Source organism: Solanum stenotomum, chromosome 2 (genome assembly GCF_019186545.1).
Source record: "Solanum stenotomum isolate F172 chromosome 2, ASM1918654v1, whole genome shotgun sequence".
In the NCBI taxonomy this organism is placed as follows: Eukaryota; Viridiplantae; Streptophyta; class Magnoliopsida; order Solanales; family Solanaceae; genus Solanum; species Solanum stenotomum.
The window spans coordinates 38352975-38375454 of NC_064283.1; the positions used below are offsets into that span (position 1 = coordinate 38352975).

Here is a 22480-nt window from a genome sequence, read left to right on the forward strand (position 1 = left end):
TATAATAATACAACAATATAATAACATTTATATAATGCCCTTCATGGCCTCAATTCACAATAATACAACAAATAACCACCTCCACCAAAGGTGGATCAAACCAATCAATAACAATTATATCAATACTAAGAGATTAAGCCATCTTACCATTCTCCAAAGCCATAACCAACATTACTCAATTCCCAACAATTCTATCACCACAAGGTGATTCACCCATAACTTTCCCATAAGGCCACAATCCTCAATTCATCCATATACCAACACTTCATCATAAATAGGTATAGAAAACCATATAAATCAACAATACAATCCAATCTATAAACACCTCCACCTTTCAAGTGGATCAACATCAAGAACAATTCTACTAATAATATGAGATTAAGTCAACTTACCATCCTCCAAGCCACCTTCACCATTCTCATGATCAAACAATTCACAATAGAAAGCGTAGGTAATCATGGTATTCAACTATACCATTTAAGCTAAGCATAAGCCCATAATCAACGTGAAGACAAATTCACAATTTTTGCCCATTCAAGGCCAACATCCCACATCCTTCAATTCAATAAAGATTCTTAACAATTCACATATATAATGCCATATATGAACAGCCCATACCATACTAAACACAATTTTTATAATCATCTACTCAAAATCAATACACCCACTTTATGGTGAAATTTAGAGAATTTGAGAAAACATGGGTTCATGGGGATTTCTTTCTAAAAACCATTATTAATCATTAGTAACAATATAAATCATCATTTAAAACGCTTTTTATGCAAGAAACCATGCTACAATCGAAATTAGGACTTTAGGATTTTTGAAGAACTTTGAAAATACTTTGAATTAGCTCTTTGATTGAAAAAGGAATCAAAGATAAAGAGTCCCCATACCTTAGTATTGAGAAAGCCCACGAAATCGATGAAAGAAGCCTCCAATTGAAACCCTAGTTCTTCACCCTTCTTCTTCCTTGAACTTGAAAGAAATATATGAAAGGAGATGGGTTTCTTTTTAATTCTAAGAGGAGTGACTTAAATGAAAGGAATTAAGTCATAAAAAGGTCTTATAATTGCTAGGAAAAGAATAAAATAGCATAGGGTCAATTTTGGAAAAGGACTAAGGACCCATAAAGTCTTAACTTAAAAATTCTGCCCCTTCCCGTCTTAGTTCGCCCTTTTCTTCAGCCTGACAGTGCTTCAATATTTCGAGCATAACTTTTTACTCCAAGGTCGGAATTCGGCAAACTCGGTGGCGTTGGAAAGAGGACTCAAAGACCTTTAATTGGATAGGTAAAGGTCCACCTAATTCATTTTGAGCTAAAAGATATGACCATTTAAAGTTGACCCTTACAACTCACTAGTTCAAATGACTAGTTTCCGGACGTCACGGTTATTTCTCATCATTTCATCAAGTTCTCAACTCCAAACTCACATGTGAAGCTCTAGTTCCACTAGTTCGTTTTTAGGGTTGTTACAAACAATTACTATTATTATTTCACTTTAGAACAAACTTTAGCTATTATTTTATTCTCTCAAGTTTGGAGAGGGATTTGTAGAGACTTGATGAAAGGAGTTCTTCTTCCCCAAGTTGGAAGTGGGTTTTCCCTATTTATTTTCCTTTGCTTAATTTAAGGTTTAATTTCTTATACCCAGTTGATTTCATTACGATGTTAGGTATAATTTCTTATTTCTTGATTTGTGGCTAAAAACCCCATTCTTAGGGTGTGATTTAGCAAATATGGGTTGATATTCTTGTTGGGTCTTGCTTGTTGATAGGTTAGATGTATTTTAATGGTGATTTCACCTAGTGGTTGTGGTTTAATCTAAAGGGTTTGTATTTGCAAATACAAAGCCACCCATGTATTTTCGGCTTGCCCGAGAGGGAGGACGCGAAACCAAAACCACTAGACTAATGGCCTAAGGAGTGGGTCGACATGAGGTTCAGCCCGAGAGGGTGAGCCCTAGTACCAAATCCTAACACTCAGCTTAAGAGAGTGAGTAGGGTAAGGCGTAGGCTGGTCTTCATGCGGCAAATGGGTGTCCGAGAGGAATGCATTTGAAATGGGGTAAGTTGCCCGAGAGGGAAGTTATTTCCATTTAAAGCTTAGCCTAGTCACTATTGTCTTGCAAATTTCCTATCGAAAGCATGTACCCAACGATTTATCTCAACTTGTATTGCAGTCACTTCCCAAGAACCTTCCCCGTACTTGATTTTCTTGTTTATTTTACTGTTTTACTATTTGTGAGAAAACCCCTATTTGATCTTTGACACTTCCGTGTCACCCCCTTTAATTTACTATGTTTTTGTTCGTTAATATCTTTAGCTGCGACTAGTTAGAATGTAATTTTAATTTTCTATCAATTTTCAAAACCGCTCCCTTGGTACACGACCCCAACCCTTGGTTGGGTTACTATATTATTGACGATCGAAGACACTCATACCGTAGGATAGTGTCGTTGGTCTCATCAGTTGGGTCATACAATTTTCCCGAAATTGATTCATTTCCCTTTTCGGATACGGGGTGTCACATATTGATGTTTGCGTGATCAAGACACAACTTCTAATGCAAGTGTTTATGATCGTATAATAGTATAATAACCCAACCAAGGGTTGAGGTCGAGTCCCATGGGAATGGGCTTGAGAATTAATTAAAAAAATAAGTTCTAATTAGTCATAGCAAAAAACATTATCGAATATAAACATGTTAAATCTAAGGGGTGACGCAAGCGTCAATTATCATTGGGGGTTTGTGACAAATAAGCAAAAACAGGAAAAATGCAAAGGGAACTAATCAAGGAGTAGGGATTCTTGGGATATGATAGGAATACAGGTTACACTAGATCGTTGGGTACATGCTTTTGGTAGTAATTTCGTTGAATATTTGTGACTAGGCTAGACTATAGTGGGGGTAATCTTTGTCTCAAACAACTTACCCCTAATCAAATGGGTTCCTCTCGGACACCCACTTGCCGCATGAAGAACACCCTCCGCCTTAGCCCACTCACGCTCTCGAGATGAGTGTGTGGGAGAAGGACTAGATTTCACTCTCTCGAGTTGAACCTCATGTCGACCCACTCCCACCGGCCATTAATTTTGTACTCTTAGTTTTACAACCTCTCTCTCAAGAAAGCCGAAAACACAAAGGTTAATTCGTATTTGCAACTACAATTTCATTAAGTTCCAACACAACTACTAAACGAAATCACATCTAAACAACAAATAAACAATCAGTAAGCAAGACCCAATAATTAGTCTAACTGATATTCACATTATACCAAAATGAGTTTGCATTCAATTGGGTATGAAGATTTTAGTCTCAAAACAAGCCAAGAGTGAAGAATCCAAGAAACCCAAACCTAAATTGTTGGAGTTCAAACCCTTTGAATCTTCAAGTTCTTCAAAACCCTCTTCAAACTTAGAACTCAAATATCTATGTTAAAAATTATATATTTAAAATCTTATATTAAGCTACAACTCTTAACGAGCATTTATAGTTTTCAAAAATCTGTGCTACAGCGGATCATTCGGCGTCGTTAGTCAAGATCACCGAGTTGATCGGCGATCCGCCCTTTGGTAGGTTTCATCGACGTCTTGCTCTATCCTTCAGCATCGTCATGTTTTGGATCATTGGGCGACATAGTACTTCTTCGCGGAACTGCTCGGTGATACGCCGACTGCTTATTTCCACCGCCGATTTGATCCTTTCCTTCAGGGGTTAGCACACTGGAACAAAAGTCGAGGATAAGACCTTTTGGCGACTCGCCAAATGTGTTCGGCGATTCTCAAATCTTCATTTCGTCGTTCTTTCAGCTGCCTTTGTTCCTTTCTGCTAAGTAGTGTCCATGCTTTCCCTCAAATTCAAAATACCTGAAATTTAAGGGTTTTCATCAGATATTGAGATAAAAATATGCATTTGAGGACACTAATTCTATCAAAATATAGCCCTAAATGAGTCCAATTTGTGGACTCAGCAACGCCCCCAACTTAAACTTTTGTTTGTCCTCAAGCAAACTCAAGTTCAACCGTTCCAACAGGGATGTCTCAAACAGTGCTACACAAGACTCAATCATGAATGCACACAACAAGACTGAATTTACTTATGCAAAGATCAAATGTGAACTTAAAGATTCAAGTTGTGACTCACCAATATCAAAGAATCTCATGCTCGCAATACTTGCTTCAAATGCAAGTTCAAGCTCAACCAAAGTATTCAAATAACCTCACACAAGGAATGAGTCCATATTCATACACAATGGTTTATAATTTAAAGTTCCGGAATCAAATGCAACGCTCACACTCTCAATGAAAAACACAATGCATAATTTCACCCATAGGTGTACTCATATTTTCCAATCAACTCTTGCTTCAGCTCACTCAAGATCAAGAAGGTCTTTTCAAGGCCTATAATGGGGTTGCGTGCAAAGTTATGGTCATTTAGGCTTAGTGACTTTCATCCTCATGAAATATGGTACTCACAACACTTCCTTTCCTCTTCCTTCATCATTTTCTTCAGTGCTCATAAGTCATCCTATTATTAACTTTCCATGAATTGTTTGGCAACCTCATTTATTTTGTACTTTATTCCACAACTCTTCTTTTTATTCTTTTTCTTTTTCTTTCTCTTTTCTCTCTTTTTTTTTTATATGGAGGGGTTCCATTTTTGTCTAAACCATGGGTAAGAGGAGACTTTCCTTACACTTCTTCACTTGCCCTTATCTTTTCACCACACCCCAAACTTAGGCTTTTGGCCTAAGTTAGCTTTACAATCAACCACACATCAAGAGGATTATAGGTAATGGATTAAGAGAGGTCTAGTGTTCATCAAGTGTCTTCCAAAAAAAAAATAAGGCTCAAAGGGTGTTTAAAAGAGGTTCACACACTCACAAGGTAGGTCACAAAAGAGGTATATGTCAAATAATCTCACACTCTTAGAAGTTTCCTAAGATCATATCAAGAGATAGCATCACTTAGTTGACCGGACCATCGGGGAAAATTCTAGGACCCATCATGCATAGTTCACAGGTAAGCTCATCACACTAGGCACTGACACAATAAGTCAAACAAGACTCCACACTTTCACTAGTGTGCAATGATCATCACAAGAGACTCAATTCGATACTAGGCTAGTCATAACGAGATGCAAGGAATTCACTTATTATTTATGCAACTTCATTTTCCCTCATTGTAGCCTCGCTTTCATGTTCATTCGATTGAGAGCACTATTCAAGTCATCGATATTGATCGGAATTGAGATTCAAATTTTACAAAAGAACAACCACATTCAACACACGAGAGGTAGCAAAAAATTTTGGACGGGTCAAAATCATTTTGCAATTTAAAATAAAATGAGCCACAAGCTCAATCATCCACAGAAAGCAGTATTTGACACAATTATAGCTTACAACCCAAATACATAAACAAAACATAATTCACGAATAGCACACAAAGGTGAGCCTCACCCTACCACAAATAAAAGCAATTTATCCTCAAATGCAATTAACACAAAATCTAAAAGTCAAAATAAAGTAAAACAGCGAGGGAGGTAAAGAAAGGATCCTATCTATGCAGTCTCTCCATTTTTCTGAGCATCAGTGCCCGATGCCTTACCTTGAGCCTGGGCATCAGTCCTCGAGGTCGCCTCAGGGGGAACAACACTGTCAACTTCACCAAGGTCTGTTGATTGTGAGTCTGACAAAAGACATGCACCGCTCTACAAAATCCCCTGGCTCATGGAGGAGTATTAGGGTCTAGGGTAATTGTTTTTCTGGCAGAAGTGGGCCTCTTGCCCTTTCCTTTCCCAGTAGTTGTGGGTAGTTTCAAAGCTTTTCATTTCGACATAACTGCATCTTCCTTTATCTCAATTCCTTTGGACTTCTGTAAAGTTGGCGTTGTTCTTTCAACAGCTTTAGGTTTAGTCATATCTGTAAAATCTCGAATATAAGTTAGAGAAATATTTGACAAAAGCACTAATAAACTCGCTAACTCTTTCGGTGAGTCGCCAATATCATTCAACGATCTAGAGTTAGTCCGCTGAAAGCTACAGTGCACAGAGATCTAGGGAAGTTGATAAGAGTAAAGCGAGACTTTCGGCGAGTCACCAGAAGTCTTTGGTGACCTTCAACTTCTCGCCAAAAGTTATAGAATTAAAAGCACATTTATCATTAAATTAAAGGCGAGATGGGGACGTTAGGTAAACCGCTGACTGGTTCGGCTAGCTCGACCCAGCTCACCAAACGGCTCAACGTACCTATTTTCAACCCATCTTCTCGAATTCAACCATGTAACCCCTGAAGACAAAATCAAAGTATGCACTAGTACAATCAAGGTATGACCCATAGCACCCAAACAAAACTCTTCGAATTTTATCCAAATTAAGGTATACGATCGCTAGAATTCAACCGTCACAACTACTCGAGCAAGATTGTCAAATTAAAGCATGCGTGTAAACAATCTTATCCTATCCGACAGGGTCAGAATACTTTCAACAAGATCTGGCTATTGCAACTGAGCATAATTTTTTATAAAATAAATCTAGGCATAGAAATCAGACCTTTTGTGTTGACTACGAAATGATTGAAACGTTAGGCGGCAAGGTAATCCAATTATGAGCACAAATCTACCCACCAAAATACTCTAAAAGTGCAAGAAATATAGAAACTAGAGTGCAGGTATGAGTTTGGGCAGATAAAAAGTGAGGGAAAGTGAATGAAGTTAAAACTTTTAAATCTTTGGCTTGGAAAATCGTCCAATTTTTCACCCACTTGGCGATATTAGTCCCGATCTCTGAACTATTCGGCTTAACACCAAGTAGTCATTTGTCTCTCCGAATTGTACAGAACCTCCATGTATTGTGGGAGTCCGAACGGTGGCCTCCGTCGAGATCGCCGACATGATCAGTGATTCGCCAATAATTTCCTGAGGTCGTCGAGTTTTACAAAATCCAATGTATATTGGTCTTGAGTCTAACGGCGGTCTGGTTCATGGTGGCTGAACCCTTTGGCGATTCGTGAAATGGACATGTAACTAGCCAATCTGCACTATTTGTTCACTCTCCACACTTTCATCTGCACAATCAACTCACCATTATTTTATCAAAGCAAAATAAAGCAATAATTGGTTTTGGGTTGCCTCCCAAACAACACCTTAGTTAACATCGTGGCACAATGCAAGTCAACCTTCAAACCTCATTTTTGGGGTTGACCATAGTGTCACTAGGCAAACCCCCTTTCTATCTCGGATTTAGGTGAGACAAAATCTAACCCATTTGAGTCTCCAACTGCTTGATTGATACTGAATGGGAGGTAACGGTTTGGCTAAGGTTCAACACATCCTCTTTCATCTCTTTCAAGATCTTGTCTGACCCTTCAACTTTATTGAGGATAAAAGAAAGCATATCCTCAGACCTACCACCCTCTAAATCCTTTGGCTTTTCGCGCTCGTGGGGAGGCACATACATGTCCTTCTCTCTATCCTTCTAATTAGGATTTCGGTCTCTCCATTCACGATCCTTCCATCTTTCATCTCTAGCCCAACCTTGGTTACCACCATGCCTTGGGTAGTTTGAACGATAACCACCGCCTTGATTAGCTAGGAAGTTTACTTCCTCATTAAACAAGGCTTCAAATTTCACCTCGTCAGGATTTGCACACCCGACCCCCACAACGTTGACACCACAGGCACCAGCGCCAATGACATTTTTAGATAAAATGTCAAGCTGTGTCATGATCTTGGCCATGTCTTGGTCTCTCTCATTATCTTTTTCTATCTGCTCCTTGGATAGCTTGAATGTGAGAGGGGAGACTTGGTTTTCACAAGTGTACCATGCCCTATTGATGGTCGTCATACCATCTAAAAGTTGGGTTGCTACTACATACGATTGCTGCATCAGGCCTCCACGTAAAATTTGATCAGCGACACCTTTGTTTACTGAATCCACGCTTCGGTAAAAGTATTGTAGCAAGACATTGTCGGGCAGATCATGAATAGGGCATTGTAGTACCAACTTTTTAAATCGCAGCCAAGTCTCATGGATTGGCTCGCCCTCCAAACGCTTAAATCTTCGGATACTATCCCGAAGAATCATCATCTTCGAATGATGGAAAAATCGCACATTAAATACGGTTACCAATTCCTCCCAAGAAGTGATGGATAAATGAGGCAACTCTGCCATCCACTTGCACGCCTCTCCTATCAATGATAAATGGAATAGCCTTAACCAAACTGACTCTTGAGAGATGTTTTTTGAAAGAAAATGGTTCACACACATCCATGAAGTTTCAAAGATGTTCGTGAGGATCCTCATGAGCCAATCCACTGAAAAGTCCCTTTAGTTGCAAGAGTTGCAACATAGTGCTCGTTATGTGGAACACTGCATTTCCCTAGGCTGGAGGTAAACTGATGGCCCCAATACATCCCATGAGATGGGGGTCATTAATTTAGGCTCTTGGACATCGTTGAGATTTTCAATGTCGTCTTGGTGGCCCACCTGGCTACCGTTGCTACTGTTAACACTCATGCTTTAGCAAACAAAACAAAACTAAATATTAAGTTAGTAAAACTACAACTAAGAAGAACAAAAATTTTACTAAACTAAGAATTGTCAAATAAAACCACTCTGTGGCAGTGGCGCCATTTTGATGTTTACGTAATCAAGACACAACCTCCAATGCAAGTGTCTACGATCATACAATAGTATAGTAACCCAATCAAGGGTTGGGGTCGAGTCCCAAGGCAGTGGGCTTGAGAATTAATAGAAAAATAAAATTAAGTTCTAATTAGTCATAGCTAAAAACATTATCGAATATAAACATGTTAAATCTAAGGGATGACGCAAGCATCAATTATCAATGGGGGTTTGTGACAAGTAAGCAAAAACAGCAAAAATACAAAGGTACTAATCAAGTAGAGGGGATTCTTGGGATGTGATAGGAATACGGGTTAGACTAGATCATTGGGTACATGTTTTTGATAGTAATTTCATTGAATATTTGTGACTAGGCTAGACTATAGTGGGGGTAAGCTTTCTCTCGAACAACTTACCCCGAATCAAATGTGTTCCTCTCGGACACCCATTTGCCACATGAAGAACAACCTCCGCCTTAACCCACTCACTCTCCCGAGCTGAGTGTGTGGGATAAGGACTAGGGTTCACTCTCTTGAGTTGAACCTCATGTCGACCCACTTCCACAGGCCATTAATTTAGTAGTCTTAGTTTTACAACCTCTCTCTCTCGAGCAAGCCAAAAACACAAAGGTGAAATCGTATTTGCAACTACAATTTCATTAAGTTCCAACACAACTACTAAACGAAATCACATCTAAACAACAAATAAACTATCTGCAAGCAAGACCCAAAATTAATCTAACCCATATGCACATAATCACACCCCAAGAATTGGGGTTTTAGCTAGACATGTAAAAGAGAGAAATTTATACGAAAATGAGTGTGCATTCAAATAGGTATGAAGATTTTAGTCTCATAACAAGCCAAGAGTGAAGAATCCAAGAGACCCAAACCAAAATTGTTAGAGTTTAAACCCTTTAAATCTTCAAGTTCTTCAAAACCCTCTCCAAATTTATAACTCAAAATCTATGTTAAAAATTATATATTAAAAATCTTACTACAACTCTCAACGAGTATTTATAGTTTTCAAAATACTCGGTGATCCACCCTTTGGTAGGTTTCATCGCCGTCTTCCTCTATCCTTGAGCATCGTCGTGTTTTGCATCATTGGGCGACATAGTACTACTTTGCGGAACTACTCGGTGATACGCCGACTGCTCCTTTTCACCTCCGATTTGATCCTTTCCTTCAGGGCTTAGCATACTGGAACAAAAGGCGAGGATAAGACCTTTTGGCAACTCGCCGAATGGGTTCGGCGATTCTCAGATCTTTATTTCATTGTTCTTTCTACTGACTTTGTTCCTTTTTGCAAAGTAGTGTCCATTCTTTCACTCAAACTCCAAATACTTGAAACTCAAGGGAAGTTCTAAGTATTATCAAACATGCATTTCAAGGCAACCTCACCACACACAACATTAAACACAATCATCAAACAAGACTTAACCATTTTCGCTAGCGTGTAACGATCATCACAAGAGTTCTATTCAACAACCGACATAGTCACAATGAGATGCTACGAGTTCACATATGACTTATGCAACTCAATTCGCCTCATCATATTTACACACACATGTCTTTCAAACAATAGCACTATTCAAGTCATCGGTATTGATCACAATCGACACTTGAAATTGCAAGACAACGGCAACTTTCAAACACACAAGAGGTGGAATTTTTTTAAAAAAATTGGTTCAAAACCATTTGCAATTCAAAAAAAAGGACAAACACGATGGATCAAAACCATATATATGAAAACACAAGATACGATCCAATATTTGCAAAACAATACTAGCAACTATCCACAAAATAGCCCAAAATAGGTGGGTATAGAAATAACTCACCCCGCCAAACTAATCTAGCCATTGTTCTCAAATGCACAAAAATAATAAAATAGTCTGAAAATAACAGAAAGGGAGTCAAAAAGATCATCCTGCCAGGATAATCTTGGGGTGAAGTCTGCATGTCAGTGACTCCATCTGTCGGGCATCAGTGCCCGGCTCATCAGCATACTTCGCTCCACTGGATCCCACCATCGACGCATTTATGAGTGATGCCTCAACCTATGTCCGCACCATGGAACCCTCAAGGTCCTCCAGATCATCCTACATAGTTGTATCATGGACACCCAACTCCTCCTTATCACCCTCAGCCTCAAACTCAGCACTTGTGTCCTCTCTATCAAGATCTCTGGTCGTAGTAGCCGAAGGAACACTTGAACTAATAGGGACATCTGCATTCGGGACATCAAGGATCTCCACCATACCAAATAGCATGGATAGGTATGTGGACTTTAGCTCGTCCATGTCCTACCTCAGCCCAACAATATCGGTCTTCAAGGCCGTCACAGCAGCAGAATCACATCGGCCTTGCTCATAAGCCTCTATCCTCACTGTAAAGGGATCTAAAGAAAATTTATAGGCCTCTATCGACTCCATGTGCTCTCTCATCTCAGACCTAATAGGTGCTAGGGCAGCAACAATAACCCTATCAATCAACCCAGGCACAGCGGCCTCGACCCGGGAGGAACACACATCAGCAAACTGAGCCAGATGGCACATCCTATATTACATTGCCTGGGTGATAAAGGGGTCAGGAGGAAGCAACAGTAGTAGGAGGAGGGGGTACAACAAATGAACTAGGAGAGGTGGAAGTAAAAGGATTAGAGGTACATATAGGCTCACTGGCCTAAGGAGGAAGTATTCCCTCAGTCGGCAACCTATCAACATCAATACAACTCTCCTCATGTCGGCCTCATCCCTCATGTACTCAGCTTTGATCCATCGGATGTCAGTAGAAGAGGTGGGGGTCACCACTACATCCGTCTTCTCATTCATAGGGACACAAGCGCGCTTGCACAACTAGGTGATCAACATCGAAAAAGCAAGAGAGGTTTGACTCTGCTTGTCCCTCATGGCCATCTCTTTCTCAATGAGCAGACCCAAGTTAAGCTTCTCCTGATCCATGATACAGCCCAAACATGATGCCTTCAGATGTCGGAGCATCGACTCGTTCTGCAAAGGAATAATGGTTCTTCTAATAAACCCAAACCAGTATCTGGCAGCCATGCTTAGGTCCTTCTCAATTGGCACACCACCTTCAATCCATCTTAGGGTCACATCGAAGATCAGAGGTGCTAGGCAACCTTTCAAACAATTGAGGGTCTTCTTCTAGACTTTGTCAACGTAATAGTGCATGAAGTCCCTTGAACACCCGAGTACCTCATTAATGTCCGAGTTGCTACACTTCACATTTCAGACCCGGACCATCACATGATCTACCAGTTTAAACTCGCTGGCCTTTTTTTCCCCTTTGGGTAGTTGTTCTCCATATGCTGAGAAGAACTCCCAGACCCAAGTGGGAATTTAAGGGCCTCGGGGATTCGTGAATATTTCAACTGGTGAAACCTGAAGGTGCACCACACTTCTTTGTACAGGTCTACCACTCCATCCGTAGACAACCTTTTTTCCTCTAGAATGGTCCTCAGACCATCGGCCTTTAGTCTATTGAGTGACCGGGGTGGAGGAAGCTGAACTGGTGGAACCTACACTACTACCTGAGCTAGAGCTGGAGGTTGAAGAGGCAGAGGAGGCACCGAGATCCTAGATGGATCATTCATTGACTTGGAGCGTAGCTCCGCTCTCCTAGCTTGTAGAAGTTGGTCGTCTTCCGGCTCAGAGACGGATGTCGGAGAACTGCCCTCAGAGTGGCCCTCACCCTCAGAAGAGGTGAGGTGAGTGGCACAAACACCCTCACTATCGGAGCTCTCCTCCATTGGTGTAGGTTGTATAGGGCCTTTGACCTTGCCCTTTCCCCTTTTTGGAGGAGGTTTGGAAACCATGGCCCGAGAGGCTGCAGCCTCCTTATTAATCACGATCCCTCAAGCCCGCTTTCGGGGTGGTTGATTCAAACCAGTGACCTTTAGTATAGCCATTTCTACAAAACAAAATCACACACGGTATATGCAATTCGAACAAAAAAATTCAAAGTTATAAAACTGTGCAGGACGACTCGCCAAACCCAATCGGCGAGCCAAGTTAGGCTCACCGAAAGTTCCACAGTAAAATCATTATAATGAAAGAAAAGGTCGGTGTTGTCCAAGGCCATTCAGTGGATCACTGACAGCATTCAACGAACTAGAAGTAGCTCACCGAAAGTTACAGAATAAATTCAGGAATTAGGGGAGCAATAGGGCTATTAGAAGAGACTTTCAGTGAGTCGTCGAGTGAATTCAGTGAGCTCACGCATATCGCTAAAAGTTATAGAACTTACACCTCAAACATTGAGAATTTAAAAGGTGATCAAGGGGTCTTTAAGGGAACTACTCAGTGAGCTCGACCCAGCTTGCCGAACAGGCTTACCACCTATATTTTCGCTCCAACCTTCAAAATCTAACACGCAGCACCCGAAAACCAAATTGAAATATTATTCTGTTCAATTAGGCTTAGATCCATACTAACCATGCCCTGGGGGTACTCAGACTTCCCCCAATTTGGCCAAAATTGGCCCATCGACGTCTTTTACCCTTAAGAATGACGTCAATCACTCTATCATTGGGAGAAATTTGACAATTGGCATAATTCGGGGTTACTCAAACTTCACCCAAACTAGACCCACAATGTAATCAACACAACCCACACAATTAAACATGTTCAGGCTCGGGATTTTACTATGTAAGGATAATTAACACAATTCAACTAAATACGGGCAGGCATCAACAACACACAATCAACAATTATCATTTACTCAATGAGAACAACTACACAATGATCATACTATCAATTTTTTCAAAATTTAAAGACGAGGTTTGGAAAACCAACTTGAGACGCAGAGAATTTGAAAAGCTAGGCTAGCAATGAATCCAAAAATCCACCACGAGTTAACGATGCCAAGTAAAAACAAGTACAAAAGTAAGGAAATGTGTGGTTATGAAATTTTGGAAGTCGAAAAGTATGAAATATGGGAGATTTTGAATGTAAAAATGGTTTGGTTCTTTTAGACTCTTCAGTTCGCGCGCAAGTCGGTGATCACGACTATTATCACCAACCCACTCGGTGATGCGTTGAGTGGTACTTTAGTCCATGCAGTTTTACAGAACCTCCAGCAAAATGGATGGTTCCAACGACGGTCCAAGTCGAACTCGGCGACCTGTTCGGTGAGTCGTCGACTGGACCTTTGGCTCACCTACTGCTCATTTTCCCACAATTCTAAAATTTTAACCTGCACATTCAAGACCCGTTATTCAAAAGCAATATTAAAGCATAAAACTTGGGTTGCCTCCTAGGAAGAACCTTATTTCAGTTCGTGGCACGACGAATATACCCATTCAAGGTTCATTATTGGGATTGGCCATTGTGTCACTTGACAACCCTCCTTTTGGCCTTGGATTCAAATGGGTTCGAAATTTGTCCCATTTGTGTATCCAGTTGTTTAATGGACACCAAGTGAGAGGTCACCGTCTGATTAAGAGTTGACACGTCATCTTTTATTTCTTTCAAAATATTGTCCGACCCTTCAACTTTAGTGAGAATGCGTGGAAGCATATCTTTCGTACGGAAACTCTCTGGGTCAACCTTTTGATCTTTTGGATTTTGATGCTCATGAGGGGGCACGTATCTGTCCTTGTCCCCATCTCTCTCCTTCCAGTTATTTCCACGATCACACCATTCCTGCTCACGGTCTCTCAAATCGTCATCGTGATCTCTATTCCAATCTTGATTCCCGCTTGACCTTGGATAGGTTAGACGAAAACCACCACTTTGATTTGCAAGGAAACTCACTTCATCATTATGTAGAGCCTCAAAGTGTGCATCATCAGGGTTTATGCCACTAACACCGACAACATTCACATCCTTAGAACCCCTACCCATAACATGTTTTGACAACAAATCCATTTAGGTCATTGAGACGTTTAAATTACACCTCCATAAAGAAGTATAAGTGATCGTTGTCAAATAAAGAACCCAATGAGGTTGATCCCATGAGGAATATGGTTCAGACTTAAACTTAACTCAGTATTATATCCATTTAGTCAAACTATTTCCGAGACAAGTAACTAAAATGGGGGGTTTTGTAAGCAAGTAACATATTGTTGATTAAGTAATAACTAAGCAAGATTCAAACTTTGAATTATCAATATAAGAGAGAAACTAGGGTATGTGTGTTCCCCACAAGCTCTTAATGCAGTAATCCTAATAATAGTAATCATTTCCTAGTGTTTTACATGCAAATTTGGTAAGTTAGGTATCCCTAAGTGATTGGTCTTCCAAGTAGGGAATTTCACCTCGCACTTTGGTCTGGCTATGGGTGTATGCTTTACAAACTCTTACCTTTACCCAAGATTAGACATCACATCAATGTATGGCTTAGTTTTCACCCTCACTCTAATTGACAAATAGCATCCACTAAATCTCTATTGTTAATTCTTTTCTGATTAACTACCTCCTTGGTCCAGCAAGTAGCAACGAGGCGAGTTCTAATGTTGGCCACCGTTAAAAAGTCATCTAAGCGAAAGAACTAACAATACATGCATAAACACTATTCAAGAATTACTTAATTATTATTCATAATTTGTTAATTGGTCATGGTTCCCATAACCCAAGTTGTGGATTTAGCTACTCATGCTTGAGAGTCACAATTCATGTTTAAGAAGAATGAATTCATGAACTAACAATTAGAATATATTAAACCCAAAATATTCAATTGAATCGAAAAGTGAAAATCTTATAAAACGAAATCTGTAAATCAAATTGCTAAAGTGTAACACCCTGGAAAAATACTAATGAACTAAGCTAGAGCCTCATATGTAATCTACTAGCCTAAAGAGGGTTTAACGTAAATAAAAGAGTCATAAAATAACCTCCCCTACTTAGTACCAATGTTTTAGGACCTAAACGTCAAGGCATGACACCCCCCAAGGACAAGGGTCCTCAAGGAGGACCAAGAGGCTGCCCAAAAAGCTGTCAAAACCAGCTTGACCTACAGATAGGCACCCACGAACCGTGGGTGGACTCACACCTCGTAGGTAGGGAGTCGTAGGTCAGGGCTGGGCCTTCCCTTTGGGTAACCACTCTCTGAACCAAACCATGGACCTGCAGGATGGGGCATGAGCCCACCTACGGTCCGTAGGTTGGTGGGTGTAGGTCACCCGTGGGACTATCTAGGTTCGACCAACTTAGGGGAAAAGGGGTAAATTCCTAATTATTTCGTTAGTGATAGAGGATGGTTTTTATTGTTTTATTACACTTATTTAGGGCTTTTAAAACTATTAACCACCCTTTACAACTCATTATTCCCCAAACTCAAAACAATAACCACCTCCCCTCCAAAATATTCTCTCTCTCTAGAAATTCTGTTGAAGAGCAAGAACAAGGTCAAGTTTAGGGTTCAAGGAGCAGCCTTTCTTCTTGAATTTCGTGTGGATATCTCCCTAAGGTATGGTGGCTTTTCATCTATGGGTAGTTTCCACCCATAGAGTCCCTTCAAAGCTTTGTTTTTGACATTCCGAATTCCCCCAAAACCTAGGGTTTTAATCTATGTCATGGGTCCTCTGATTTATAATGAAATTACCCTGGACCCATGATTCCCCTATATTGTTAAATTATGAATCGATGATGTGGGTTGATTGATATTAGAAGTATGAAAATCTATTATGTTTATGTTTATTAAGTTATTGGATAATAAAATTCCCCTTATCTTGTAGTAATTATGGATGTTTGGGTTGATTTTGATTCATAGCCTTGAAGGGAAAATTTTTGGGGTTTGTACATGTTGATGAGGATTGTATATGAACTCATGATTCACTTAAATAGTGATGATCCTATGACTATTGTGTAATTGTGGTATTGTTGCAAGGTCCTTCCCCCCATACCCTTACACATGACTATGCATGAAAGGTCTATGATTATGATAATATTGTTGTGTTGATTGAAAGGTTATTCTCATGAAACACTATGAACATGATGTGAAAGTTTTACTCACGTATTAATGATTCTAAGGTTGAAAGGAAATTCTCACCTAATGAATCCATGAGCTACCATGATACCACGTTGGTTTGAGTGCTAGGCATTCTTCCATGATCATGAATTTAAAGTAAAGACTTAACATGAATATTAAAGGGAATTAAGCTAAGCACCGAGTGGATATGAATATGAGATGGAAGTTTTTATGTTAGAAAGTTCAGCTTCCTAAGGCAAGTTATCTCATGAGATGGAAACCTTTTACGTTAGAAAGTCCGGGTTTCTAGTAGCAATCTCCTTATACCATAACTATGTGCCCACATAGGTCTTTAGCTAGTGGATCTACCTAAATGCTAAACATTTTAGTTCTACCTTAGGCAAGTAGGACACCTTTTTTCGATGTAGGGGCATGACACCGGATTCCATGTAGCTCACATGGTCTATGTCGGTTAAGGCTATATATCCCTACATGACAAGAACAAGAATGTGAACTATGCACAAGAACATGAGTTATGTACTATGATTACTTGAGAGGTTTTACATAGTGTGAATGGGGGTATGGAACTTCATTTATGCATTGCACAAGTAGGATTTGAGAGTGATTGTGGTATGTGCTTTTATGACATGATGCTTTATGAGTTAATGCATGCTTTATATGAACTATTAATATGAATTATGAATTATGAATTATGAACATGAACATGACCATGAACTATACTTATGATTTCTTAATGAGCTTTGCTTAGTGTGAGTGGGGGCATGAGACTTCACTTATACATTGCACAAATGAACTTACAAAGGGGTTGTGGTGTGATTTCCTCATGCTATGATGATATATGAAGTTATGTATGAATGATTATGGTAGCCTAGGGTTGCTTATGATATGGTGTGACTTATGTTCCTTCCTAAATGTGCATACTGAATTTAAACTTAATAAATGCATGGTTTCGACTAAATGTCTCTTTTTATGCATGTTTTAAGGATTTTTATGCATGGCTTCAATATTTAGTTCAATATTTGTGCTAACCCATATTTTCTACATCTTCTTATAAGTGTAGGTTCCGATTGTTGAGATATACTCCTCCTTTCAAGTAAAGCTTGGGTTGACTATTCTCCAACCTTGGTGAGTCCTCATGGTTCAAGGACAAGGCTTATTCATTTCTAGTTTCCTTTTGTACTTTCCATTTTCAAGACTATGTTGTAAATTCTATGAACCTAAGTTTGTATTCGATTGTATTAGATGGTTTCTTTGAGACAAGGTCTACACTCTTATATTTCTTTTATGAAAAACACTTCTATTGTAAAAAGTTTTAAATTCTGCATCATTTCTATTTACTTATGTTCATGATTATGCTAAGGACTTGTATGAGACCCCTTTGGGGTCAAGTACGCCGTTGTCACGACCCGGGATTACCCGTAGTTGTAACCGGCGTACTCGACCTCGAAGAGGTCTAATACAAGCCTCTTAGCATTCATTCATCGCATAGACACTAAAACCATAAGGAATTAAAAACTTTCTTTACCAAGAAAACATTTCATTAAAAAAAAAAAACAATAGCAAGCGGAAGACTTTCTAGACTTTATACATGATGTCTCAAAACCATCTAATACTTTAGAGTACAAAATTCGGGACCAATCTCATACACAACTTAAACAATACTAAAAAGACATAAAAGAATATATGGGGTATTGTCCTCGAATATATGAGGACTCACCAAGTCTTCATCTTCAACACTTAGAAACCTATCAAATAGCCATGACATGTCACCATCTCCAAATCCCTACACTTTAGTCAAAAAGGGAAAGAAAGGGGTTAGCACAATTAAGTACTAAGTATGGAAGCCATGCAAAAACATGCTAAAAGGGACGTTTATTGGAGAAACATGCTTTTATGCCATTTGGTAAAACTTCATGAAAAAAAATACAAGTATAAGAGTCACAATATCCAACCATAACCAACATACAAGTCATTAACCACTTTAGCACATACTCCACACATAACCCATTCCTTCACCTTAAACCATCCACCTCAAGTAACCCTTGGACAACACTTTGTGCAATGTATGGATAGCGTCCCATACCACCATCCACACTAAAGCATCATCCTAAGGCCACCAAATGTGAACTTACCACTTATCATGCTTCATATCACAAGCCATCATGCACAACTAGTACCAATGTACAACACATGAACATAATTGACAAGTAAGCCTTTTCATCATTTCTTGACCTCTATCTCAAGTTACCCAAAGCCACACTTAAGTGAAACATGAAGTGACCGCCCATACAATCTCTTCATATACACCTAAGTGTTCCTAAGGGTTACCATAGATAAGGAAATTTACCATTACAATATAACATACTAAGTCAATGTTCACATATAAAACCATAGCCAACCGTATACATACTCAACATATATTCATATACAACCCATGCTTAACTTTAAAGGAACACATGTCATTTCATTACCATAGGACCTCTACCTAATATAACCTTAAGACACACTTGAGTAAGACAAGAAGTGACCGCCCATACAACCTCTTCAAGCACACTTAAGTGTTCCTCAAGATTACCTTAGATAAGGACATTTCCTTTACAACATAACATCAATAGACCAACATTCTTTAAGAAACCATTTTTGGAGACATTCAAGCACATAAGGGGACTTTCACATAATAGTCGTTAGACTTAGGGAACTCACTTTAGTATCTTCAAAGCCTACTCGTGCCATGTGTAGATAGCATCCCATACTACTACCTACACGTTGTAGAACCTATCCAATAACTAGAGTGCGCATCCCACATGATGGGAATAGGCATAACCGACATAGACCATACTAGCTAGGTATGGAATCCGGAGTCTATCCTACTCCGTGGAGGTTGTTCTACTTGCCAAAGGTAGAACTAGTAAGCAACCCATGTAGGCACATGGTTTAGGGGATGTCCAAGGAAGTTCATTGTGCCTAATCTCATACTCAACTAGGCCACCTTCCTAACCACATCCACTCGGTGCTAGCCTTGTTTCCCATAGAGTATTCAATCACATATGTACTTAGAGAAGGTTCCTTTTCTAGTTCAACCAACTCATAGTACCTCTTCCCAAGAAAGGCCCCATTTCTTAGTCATGGCCAATCAAGGTTCATAAGGATAGCTCATTAAATCCCCCTGGAAGGGTGCCTTAGGCCTACCGATTTTTCATTAAGGGTGCCTTAAGCCTGCCGGTCCAAGGTTCATCATTTCACACATGAGAAGGGCTACCACCATTAGGTCTACCGATTTCATGGTTTTACATTTACTTAGGAAAGCTAGACTTATGAAAGGGCACCATTTCTTAGTTTTGCCGATTCAAGTCTTGGCCTAGAATTCCTCTTTTAGCATTTATAGAAAGGGCACCATTTCTTAGTTCTGCCCATTTCACACATTCATGCATTCAAGACTTTAAGTAACAAGGAGGGACACTTTAGTCTACCAACCAAGTCACAACATTTTCATTTAAGGATACTTCATAATCCAACATCATTTCATATATACATCATGAGAAATCATACTTTAACTCACAATGCTATCCACTTTACATAGGATCATCACAAGATCACATAAAACTCATTCACATCATACCTCTACATATAGCTTCATATAAAACTCATTCGCATCATACCTTCACATATAGCTTCACATAAAACTCATTCACATCATACCTTCACATATAGCTTCACATAAAACTCATTCACATCATACCTTCACATATAGCTTCATATAAAACTTTACATATAGCTTCATATAGGACTTTACATATAGCTTCATATAAAACTCATTCGCATCATACCTTCACATATAGCCTTCATGGCCTCAATTCACAATAATACAATATTCCAACATTATGCAACAACTTCCCCAATGCCTTCATGGCTACAATTCACAATAATACCACACAAGAACAAGATATAACACTTCCACCAAAGGTGGATTCAACCTACCAACAACAATTAATTCAATAAAGAGGGTTCAAGCTTTCTTACCATCATTCAAAGCCATAGCCAAAATCACCAAAAATCCAAGAAATCACCAATACTTCACTCATAAGGCTTACCACCCTTAATTCAATCATTATCAACAATTAATCATGAATAAACATTAAACAACACAAGAGATATCAATACAATTCACTTTACACATAATTCCATCAACTTTGAATTTATAGAAATAGACCCACTTCATAAACACAATTTGGGGTTTTGTAGAATACAAGGATTCATGGAGTTTTTCATCTTAAAACATCAAATAAACATCAATAATATCATAACTTATCATTTGAAATCGTTTCATGCAAGAACCCATGAGTTTGAGTAGAAATTAGGCTTTTTCACAAACTTTGGAAAAGGTGAAAACCATTTGAAATTGGCTCTAGGGTGATAGATTGCCCTAGATAAAGAACTCCCATACCTTTACTAAGATTCCCCAAGAAATTTGATGAAGAAAACGTCTTGCATCCACAACCCTAGCTCCCACTTCTTCTTCTTCTTCTCTTCTTTCTCTCTTCTTCTCTTCTTCACTCAAGAACCCTAACTCTTACTCTTTTAAAATGGAACAAAAATGATCCACAATCAGCCTAACACAACAATATAACCTCAAAAGGAATGATTTGTGAAAAGACCAAAATGCCCTTAAATTTCCAGACGGACTCCCTGCCAACTGCCCAACTTTCAAAGGGCATAACTCGCTCATACAAACTCTGAATCGAGAAAACTCGGTGGAGTTGGAAAGATCGTTCCAAGGGCTTTCCAAACATAACTGGAACTACTCCTGGATCATCCTGAGCTAGGAGTTATGACTGCTCAAAGTTGGCCAAAAACTCACTGATTTCCACACTTGGCCGAATTTCCAGATTCTGAATTTTTTTCCTTAAATGACTACTTCCAATTTCAAGGTTCTTCATATTCATTTTAAATTGTCGGATGCTACAGCCGTGTTACATCTAGGGGGTACCCCTGGGTTGTGACAAACTTGGTTATTAGGGCACAAGGTTTAGAATTATTCTAGGGTGATGTCTCATGAACCACGTCTAGTAGAGTCTTGTTCATGAGTGTGAAGCACACCACACTTGTGAATGAGAGGCTATAAGATGTATAGGAACTTTCTCTTCTTTCATTACTTTTTAGTCGTGCCTTAGAGTTTTAACTCTATGAAGTCTTTTTCCTAACTCTTCTTGTGTCTCTAGGATATGAATACAAGAAGGGCGACCGCAAGAAGGACAGAAGAGGAGATTTTGAATGAGGGAGTTCCTCCCCAAGGTCCCCAAGGTCATCAAGAGCCTCAATTTCCTCAAGCTCCTAATGATGAGGGGGCTATGACGAATGTGGAAATAAGGTCAACTCTCCAAATATTGACCCAAGCCATGATGGCCCAAGTCCATAGGGATGCTAGAGCTCATGTGAACCCTAATAAGAACATCGTGGCTTCAAGGTTGAGAATTTCACAAGAATGAACCCTCTTAAGTTCTTTGTTTCCAAAGTGGGTGAAGACCCTCAATAGTTTGTGGAAGAGGTCTACAAGATAATTGATGCCATGGGGGTGACTTCTAGAGAGAAAGTGGAGCTAGACGCTTACCAATTAAAGGGTGTGGCCCAAGTATGGCATACACAATGGAAGAGGAATAGGCTGGAAGGATCAAGTCCGATAGGTTGAGAAGTGTTCAAGAAAGCATTCCTTGATATGTTCTTTCCATGAGAGAAAAGGGAAGCCGTGGAAGAATTTATCAACTTTCATCAAGGAAGTATGGGTGTTGAAGAATATTCTCTAAAGTTTACCGAATTGCCCAAGTATGCTCCATCTTTGGTGGCAGATTCTAGGGATGAGATGAGTAGGTTTGTGATGGGGCTGTCTAGTTTGGTGAGAAAAGAA

At 39.4% G+C, this 22480-nt stretch overlaps 1 protein-coding gene across 3 annotated transcripts in view; it reads left to right on the plus strand.

Annotated features, from left to right (window-relative positions):
* Positions 1–22480, plus strand: part of LOC125854934 (OVARIAN TUMOR DOMAIN-containing deubiquitinating enzyme 1) — a 1192864-nt gene that overhangs the window by 1031621 nt on the left and 138763 nt on the right. The window contains exon 1 of one of the 3 annotated variants that reach the window (XM_049534541.1): positions 18401–18507. The exons of the other annotated variants lie outside the window; for them this stretch is intronic. Within the exon in view, the coding sequence (XP_049390498.1) occupies positions 18416–18507 (92 nt within the window). The 5' untranslated portion in view covers positions 18401–18415. Of the gene's footprint in view, positions 1–18400; positions 18508–22480 lie in introns of those variants that run through there. 3 annotated transcript variants of the gene reach the window in all.